Below are 9,685 nucleotides of genomic sequence, written 5' to 3' on the forward strand. Positions count from 1 at the left end.
ATGCCAGGTACTTTTTTCAAATGTCTGCAATAATAATTTTAAAAGTCTGGGAAGAACAAAAAATGTCAGGAAAGCTAGTGTAACCAAACCAAAATATTCAAAAATCTGCAAATATCTGCAACAAAACTTAAAAATCTGCAAATATCTGCAACCAAGCTAGAAAATCTGCAAATATCTGCGTCATCGAAAAAATCTGCATCTTAAATTAAAAGTCTGCGAATTTGCAGACTTGTCTGCAAATCTGGCATCTCTGCGCTCTCTCTTTCTCTGAAGCGAAGTCGACAAACGGATGACGTCATCTACAGTGTTGCCACAATTGAATCTGTATCGGAAGTTGAACATCAATATGTCAATCTGTTTTATTTTTCTATATGGACAATTTTTTACCGGTTTCTACGCTGCTGTTATGCAAAATTAGAAGAACCAGTCTGTACTTCATAACAAAATTCTGTGATCCGTAGTTTACAAAATCTGTACCAAAAACTCGATCAAAATTACTTTAAAAATCTAAACCATTGAAAATAAATCTGTACTTTCGGCATCACTGTCATTCTTTCATGTTGTCGGGTTTATGCTGCGAGAGTATGAATGCGAGAGAGACTGTCGACATTCAACGGTTTGATGTTTATGCTAGATTGCGGGTTGCTAAAATCATCATTTCGAAGTATACCCGAATAGACAGGGACTTATCCCCGTATAAATAAATATCATTCCAGAAAGCTTCGGAACCATTTTCAAAGTTATACATATAAAGGGAATACTATTGATATATTCCATCATTATAATTCAACTATTAAACTACCATACTCATTTTAATTACCGTTTCCATTATCTTCCGTGTATCCTATAATGAAGAATTGTATATAACATAGTACTTTTTTGCCAGAGATTAATATTGCTCTGGTGGTCTCTGTAATATACATATATGTTTACCCTGTTCCAAAAACCAGTAGTTTAACATGATCAAAAATCCTCGTCTTACAATGTTACGGCGATAGCTCACCGCTATTTTGAAAATATTTTTTTAGATTTTTTGTAGTCAAAGTTGGCCATGGAGGTAACACCAGTACTAGGTACCCCCTGGGTTAGGCCCCCGAATTACGAAAATGCTCGTGAATTAAAAAGTAGTACATGTAATGATCTTATTTTTTCTAGGTAACATGGGTAACTAATAAAATAATGTATTTTTATAATAAAAACAATGTTAATTTGGAAATGCGGAAGTTATTTTTTCCATTTCCTGTAAAAAATTCAAAATGTGGGTTTCCCAAACAACTAGAAATCGCATAAGGTTGCATGGATTACATCGTGCAAAGGACTGTTTAAAATCATTATCGTATATCTGTATGGGTCATGTATATATTTTTTCGCATATAATGATATTACATGAACTTATTGCGATTAATATCACAGAATCGCATAACCATGCAGATGAATTCATGTTATGTATGCTGCAACTCGTCAGAATTCCTCAAACTGATCAATATACGTGAGTTCCAACAGTTTCCTTTATCACATTGTATTGTGTAGGTAATGCGTCGTACAAACTGATAGTTTATAACAATAAAAATAATCGCTTGAAGTCGGATTATATGTTGCATCATTGTAGCAATGCGTAAATAAATTCAACCATTCCTAAAGTTTTCACATTTGGAGCATAAAGTGAAACATATAAAATAATGTGTGATTATTTCAATAATAAACGATTTATAAAAGCTCGAAAATGTGGGACATACAGCCGATTACTGCAGCGATATAGGAAAAATGGAAACTTGTGAATAATGTAACAATTGAAAACCCCGAACATTATGGAAAGCCTGATTGTTAATGAACATCGGGTTGTTATTCAAAATAGCAGCCATAATACTTATTTATATTCAATATTGCATGATTATTTACAAGGCAAACATTTGCAGCTGACAGGACGAATCTTGCTGCTGACATTCGGTACTAGTCTACGGAGTTCCACATTACTTAAACCGCAGTGAAATCTATTGTAGGTATCCCCTACTCCTACTAGAATTGAAATCTGCCGAGTAATACTCGTATCATTATGAGGACCCCTAGAAACATACGCATAGTAGAAATGTCGGGAAATGGACAATATTGGCACCAGGTATTTGAAAACTACTTAAATAAAGCATTGAAACAGCTTGACCGACCTTTGTCAATATCGTCGACTATTAACATTGACAGTTCACCAATTCACAAAAGTAGTACTAAAAACTTTTGGCCAATTCTCTTCAAGGTACACAAGTTTCCTATAATTCTCCCTATGGCCATAGGAATATATTATGGAACCAGCAAATCCAAAAGGGCTACTGAATTTCTAAATCCATTCATAGATGAACTACTATCTATTTTAGAGCATGGGTTGGTGATTTTAACAGTAAATATGGTAGTCTAAAATCCACGACAAATGGTATAAACGGTCATATCGCTAGTACAGTGGTATATCCGCCAATCAATAGTTTAAGCTTTACGAATTTCGTTTGTTTTCGATGTTCATTTTGTTATATTCTGAATTGCACATATTTTGTCGTATGTAATTTTAAATGTATATTCTGAATTGCACATATTTTGTCGTATATAATTTTAAATGTACTTTCATTTGATGGCATTGTAAGGGAACACGTATCCGCCGGTTGATGCCAATCGAGCTGACATTTCTTTAGACTGAACTAATTTATTTTTTTGTTTAGTGTTTATTTGACCAACTAGGAAACGAATACACTGGGTCTTTAAAGCGGGTGGGAAATACGCATTGTCTGAGTGAATGACTTTTGAATTATGTATAAGGGTGGAATTCGCAAGATCAATTCAAATCCAATTATTAATTTGCGGCAATCACGGCATTAATTTGCGACACGAGGAACAAATGTTTTATGGTCATATTTAATGCTTTACTTTTAGTCCATTAACCCATCAGTCAATTATATTGATCTAAGAATAAGTACGTACTATTTGAAAACGGGGGTGTTTGATTCGTGCATGATGTTAATATCGTTGAGGAACGCAGCATTTATATTTTTTCGGTTTCGCGTCCTCATTGTAATATCGGAACGTTTAACTCGAGCGTGGTGGAAAATTTCAAGTTACGGGATCTTAATATGGTTGTGATTATACCAATAAGGACCATTTATAAATTCTGTCACGCTATTAGGAGGAAGAGATATGACTAATTGTGACATAAATGGGAGGGGAGCACGTCATGTGCTTTGACGCAATCGGCCGTTTTACGCACGATTGCGCCATGTATGTAGGAAATTCCATAGAACATGAACACTTTTGCGAGTAGCGGCCTAAAGTGCTACTACAAAATGAAGGAAATACTAAAAGAATTTGATTCGTATTAGACCAAGGGGAAAAATAACGTGGTAATATGACAGAGAGTTAGTTAGTGTTGGGTAATCTTTGCGTGACATAATTTTTGAATGTTCCACCATACCACTTTTAAACTCATTGTTTACGGTCCATTTTACATTGTCGACAACACTCCCGACAGCCGGCCGTCTGGCGTTCAAGTTGTTTTCAACGAAACAATCTCAATAAACGATTAGCCAGAGTTTAAACGCCTAGAAGATTTACGTATTCTACAGTCAATAAACTATTCAAACATGCACGAAAATATAGTCTCAGTCGCATCGCTTGCTTGAAGCGAATCCTGACTAACAACCCACCCACTACCCAATCCGTGGTACTTATGGGAGTGTCACTGAGTCGGGGCCTTCCGTTAAGTAAGTACCACATCAACACTTCCTTTCTCATCCCAAGTTACGGTAAAGATGGGCGTGGCCCGCAATGGTGGCTCTCAGGCGAAACTCTCGCTTGGACTGGATCAATTGTTATTCCCAAACAATGCTCCTCAAGTAGTCTGGTTGGAAATGAGAGTCATCAGTTTGCAATCTACGAAGTATGATTTCGGATCCAAGGAGAAGGAACTTGCACTTGCCGAGGCAGTGTATGCATATCACACCACAGTTCACAACCACACATTTCAGTCGATGGATTGTACTTCGAAATTGATCCGGATGCTATTTGAACCGAAATTTTCCTGTGCTCGCACCAAAACTGAAGCAATCGTGAAAAATGTATTAGCGCCATTAAGTGTTCGTGAAGTTCTGAAAACATTAGAAAGCGTTGATTTCTTGACAATATTCACCGATGCTTCCAGCCACAAAGTCCTTCTTAAGTTATTTCCTTCACTGATTCGTTACTTCGATTATAAGGTAGGCGTCCAGGTAAAGTTGTTGGATTTTGTCTGTCTTCCAGGAGAAATTTCGGAGATATATATAGAATATGAAATAGCTAAAAACATAATATACAGGGTAAAATCATTGCACTTTGCGCAGATCATGCGAATACAAATTTTGGAGGTTTAGAAAGGAAAGGGACGAACAACGCATATAGCAAACTAAAATATTTACTAAAGAGGCCGATCATTGGTGTCGGATGCGTTGCACACATAATGAACAATACTCTTCAGTCTGCAGCAGATTTACTTCCAGTCGATATTGAAGGGGTGATTGTTAAAATTTATGGTCATTTTCACATATTTACGGTCAGAGTAGAACTGCTAAAGGAATTTTGCGAAGCAGTTGATGTCGAATACATGAAGTTGTTGGGGTATAGCAAAACTAGGTGGTTGGCGTTAACACCAGCGATAGAACGCGTTTTGAAGCTGTTTGCGCCACTGAAGTCGTATTTTCTTTCCATTGATAACTGCCCAAGAATATTACAGAATTTCTTCGAAGACGAAAGCTCAGAAATGTGGCTCTATTTCATACACAATCAAGCTGCAATATTCCATAAAGGTGATAATTCGACAATGACAGAAGTTGTATCGGAAATCAAAGACCTTAAATTTAAGCTCGAAGAAAGATTGAAAATGGAATATCTTCCATTAACTGTACGCGCTCAAAAAAGAAATCTTCAAGAAAATGGATGGTCCAGAACAGCAAACTTTAAGTCAAATGTAAATGATTTTTACCAGAAATGTATAAATTATTTGGAAACTCGTACAATGCATTTCGACAGCGTTGATTGCTTCAAGTGGGTTTGTCTAAACATTAACATAGAATGGTAGGATGTGCAAGCTAGTTATGAGCTAATTTCAAAGTTCGTGAACAATAATAATTTACTTGAAGCGGATGCAGACGAAGGAAATCTTTTCGGCGAGGTATCGTATGTTAAAAGGTATGCAGATGAAAGTAAGATCAAGCATTGGAAAGAAATGAATGTGAACACAGCAGATAAATGGTTAGAAATTTTCAAACATTTGCATACAAATAATATCCCTTTCAGTAGAATTAAGCGAATTGTCGATTTCGCCCTGTGCCTACCCGGGACTAATGCAGTTACAGAATGTGTTTTTTCATTAGTTAACAAAATTTGGACTTCTGAAAAAAACCCAATTAAGTATTCACACATTAAAAGTAATTTTACAAGTCAAGCAAAATTTCTCTGAATCATGCGAAAAATTTTATACGAAGCTTTCTGCAAACGAAGAGTTACTGAAGAAAATACACTCATCTGAGAAATATGATTAATTATAAAAAATGGTCAATTTCTTCTTTCAATTTAAATATATTATTACAAACTTGCTAAAAACCACTTTTACTTCAACTCCATATTTTCGTTGTCCCGCATTCACACCGAAAAAAATTGATCTTGTTTTATATCACATGGTTTTGTTAAGAGTGTCCCGCATTCATTCCAAAAACATATGGTCACTTTAGTTTACCCAGTTCCAAAAACCAGTAGTTTAACATGATCAAAAATCCTCGTCTTACAATGTTACGGCGATGGCTCAATCCGCAATTTTGAAAATATTTTTTAGATTTTTGCAGTCAAAGTTGACCATGGGTTAGGCCCCCGAATTACGAAAATGCTCGTGAATTTAAAAGTAATACATGTAATGATCTTATTTTTTCTAGGCAACATGGGTAAATAATATATTTTTACAACAACAACAATGGTAATTTGGAAGTTTTTTTCATTTCCTGTAAAAAATTCAAAATGTGGGTTGCTCCTTTTGGACGCCAGCCATTCAAATAACAAAATTCATTGTAAGCTGCACGCTCCACAAGGCCCTGATATACATATCGAAAACATGTGACGGCTTAAAATTTTAAATGCTCTAGCTAGCTTCACGAATGTAGAGGTGTTCGCCGCGCACACCTCTACACGATTGGTGACTTATCACCCTATTTCGTCGAGTTTTCTTCTAATAACAATTTTATTATTTTTACATCTAGAAGTTTGTAATTTGAAATTATATTGGATCACCTATGGCGTTTTCCAATTACCCCGAAACTGAGTCAGGTTCTAACCCCAACCGCTGTCAGTTCATATATTTTGACAGCAGTTGGGGTTAGAAACTAATTGCGTTCCGCTTCAAGCAAAAACGACATTAGATTTCTACGACCTACCAATTTTGCTGTACTGGATTCACGAAACTTCTATAGTGCGTAAGACGCCTAAATGAAATTACAAAATATTCGAAGTTCTTCAAATTATCCTGAGTTTCAGACTTTGAGGATTTAAAACTAAAATAAGTTTTGTCTACAAACTTCGCAATCTGCAAATCTTAAATAGGAAACATTGTTCGAATGTTGGTATTTCCAACTTAAGTTTTCTAATATCCGCATTCGGCGACTTTTGCTTAAAATTCCACATTATCCAATTAAAACAAGATTCTGTTATATTTTAAGAAAAGGATTAGTTAACAAATTCTGTTTTGTTGGATCGAAAGAATTTTTTAATGTTATAACAGTGATGATAAAATTTGAAACACACATCATTTGCGATTTTGTTTAATTGCTTAAAATTGGTGTAATTGTTATACATAAATATTGTTGATACGATCAATGCAAACAAAGAAGTTGGTTGTTTCAATAATCAAATCAATAACAATTCTTCAAAAGGGCTAATGCTGTCGAGTTGAATTTCATGAAAGATATACATGAATCAACATCTTTACCCTTGGTAGAATCAATTTCAAATGTCTTCTGTGTTGAAAATATAACAAATTAAGAGAAATCAGCAAAACAAAAGTTTGTTTACAAATCTTATTAGCCCTATTCTAATGTTGATATGGAAATGTGACCATTATTAGAATCAATAAAACGTTCGGTCGAATTAAAAAAATATTGGGGTTAGACCAACGTTGGTTGAACGGTATAATTGGTATATTGGTATATTCCTACTCGGGTATTCATCCCCTCGAAACAATCAAACCTGCCATCGTGTAGCATAATCGCAAGCATATTTTTCTATGCTCGATGCAGTGACTGCAGTCACTACATCAAAGAGCGAGCACCGTTCTTTCTCCCAAAAAAGCATATTTTCTCTCGCGTGACGTTGTGTGCCGTTCACTTCGTTTCGCGTGAATCGCCTACTGTCAGATTTTTGTATGTGCTGCTGCTTTTTCGGTTCGACCGGAACGAAATACCTCCACCAGTGCTAGGATTGATTTGTAGCGAAATAACTGCGACCTCAAAATGTTGCTTGCTTGTCGCGGAGTATTCGGTCAGGTGAGTAGTCAATCCAGTTCTGCAATTATGTGAGTGCAATTTTGCTACCTTGGTTACTTTCAAATTATAGAGGCTGAAAATTTCTTATTATATAATGTTTATCTAGCTAGTTCCTTAATGTTGATCTAGCTGAGGCCCAGGTTCGCAGTTGGCACTATGCCAGCGTTTGTTTTCAAACATTTAATCGTTCATGAAATCAACGGACCTGTTCGACGTCATTGGACAGACTCAAACATTTAATTGCTTTTAGATCAGGAACATTCATCTGGCTGTCGCCAACAATGCAGCTGCTAGTAAGCTTAAGAAGTTTCAAATTTACCGCTGGAACCCGGATAAGCCCGAAGAGAAGCCTTACAATCAAGTAAGTATATTTATTTTGTTTAAGGGGAACAAAGACTGAATCTACTTTTTTCTTCAGACGTACGAGGTTGACCTGAGTAAATGCGGACCGATGGTGCTGGATGCCCTGATTAAGATCAAGAGCGAAATTGATCCGACCCTGACGTTCCGGCGCTCTTGCCGTGAAGGAATTTGTGGTTCGTGTGCCATGAATATCGGAGGAATTAACACATTGGCGTGTATCAGTAAGATTGATGCCGATCATCCGGAGAAGCCGACTAAGATTTATCCATTGCCACATATGTACGTGGTTAAGGATTTGGTGCCGGATATGACCAATTTCTACAACCAGTATCGGTCTATTCAGCCGTGGTTACAGCGCAAGTGAGTGTTTTTGTTTTGTTTCATTTAGCAGAGTGCATCGCAAAAGCTTTGAATATTTTTAAAATTTTCAAGAATTTATCAGCCGATAACATGAGCAATTTAGATAAGACCTTGCTAATTCGATACTGCTCGCAACATGCCATGGTCACCCACTGATAATTCATTTTTACTTTTTCCAACACAGCAATGAAGCAACGGAGAAGAAGGGTGATGCCCAGTATCTTCAGTCGGTGAATGACCGCGCCAAGTTGGACGGTCTGTACGAGTGCATCTTGTGCGCTTGCTGTTCGACTTCCTGTCCATCGTATTGGTGGAACGGGGATAAATATCTTGGCCCGGCGGTGTTGATGCAGGCCTATCGCTGGATCATTGATTCGCGTGACGAATCGACCGCTGCTCGGTTGAACAAATTGAAGGATCCGTTCAGTGTGTACCGATGCCACACGATCATGAACTGTACCAAGACCTGTCCGAAGGGATTGAACCCGGGTAAGGCGATTGCCGAGATCAAGAAACTACTGTCCGGTATCGCTAAGAAGGACGCCCCAGGTCTGGAGACTGCTGCTGAGCACAGCAAGTGAACGGGTGGATCTCGGTTTACCGCACACTGAAAGTATTGCGAAGGATGTGGATGCAGTAAATGGAAGTGCTAATTGTTTATAATTATGATAAAAGCCCCCGCTAGAACGGGGGTACGAAATTTGTAATTTATTTATCCGAAGAATTTCAAATGATAATAAAACGCACTAGCGCAGAAACTTAGTTCGACCTCGACTGAGGTGATTCTTTCAACTTCGGCGTAGACGAATCAAAAGAACATTCTTGGTTAGTTTTTTAACTCTTAAATGCATGAAACTCATTTTTTTTGCGGTTGGATCAATCTGGCCTGTAATAGAAAACGTAACACACATTTACACACGAAATAAAAAATTCGTGCCAGTGTTGTGATTGGCACAATATGGAAAACCATGCTTAGAAAGAGGGGGGAAAACTCATCCACGGAAATCAAATCCAAAATGCAGTCTACAGTTTCATCAACTAAACTCCAAACGCTTTCCAAATTTGTGGCTACTGTTCAGGCCATATGAAAACTGAAAAAGCTGCGCCCAGTACCTCAAAAATCAACAGCCAGCACCATCAGCAAGTGCGAAAGATTAGGGTTTCACACTCATGACCTGTCAGGAATCAGGAATCAGAATATATTGGCTCAAATGGCACGTTCCCCGTACATAGTCGGGGATTTGTGCCATGACCTGTAAGTGCAAGTATCAAAGAAGAACATGAAGGCAGCATTAACCGTGAGAGCATGGACGTGTACGACAAGGTGGATGACATTGACCTTTCAGCATTTGCGCCATTGTATTTAGAACAGCTTCAGAATCTATAGTGAAATCTGCTTTAAGGTTCAGCATAATTTCGAGAACTGT

General features: G+C 37.2%; 1 protein-coding gene across 1 annotated transcript; it reads left to right on the plus strand.

Annotated features, from left to right (window-relative positions):
• The first annotated feature begins 7,372 nt into the window (after nucleotides 1–7,372).
• LOC131691387 (succinate dehydrogenase [ubiquinone] iron-sulfur subunit, mitochondrial-like) lies at nucleotides 7,373–9,020 on the plus strand. The gene is made up of 4 exons (XM_058977732.1): nucleotides 7,373–7,535; nucleotides 7,786–7,896; nucleotides 7,954–8,258; nucleotides 8,443–9,020. Exons 1-4 carry the CDS (start codon nucleotides 7,503–7,505, stop codon nucleotides 8,837–8,839), a joined length of 846 nt encoding a protein of 281 aa, XP_058833715.1. The 5' UTR covers nucleotides 7,373–7,502; the 3' UTR covers nucleotides 8,840–9,020.
• Nucleotides 9,021–9,685: the final 665 nt, after the last annotated feature.

The sequence above is a fragment of the Topomyia yanbarensis genome, chromosome 3 (genome assembly GCF_030247195.1).
Source record: "Topomyia yanbarensis strain Yona2022 chromosome 3, ASM3024719v1, whole genome shotgun sequence".
Lineage (NCBI taxonomy): Eukaryota > Metazoa > Arthropoda > Insecta > Diptera > Culicidae > Topomyia > Topomyia yanbarensis.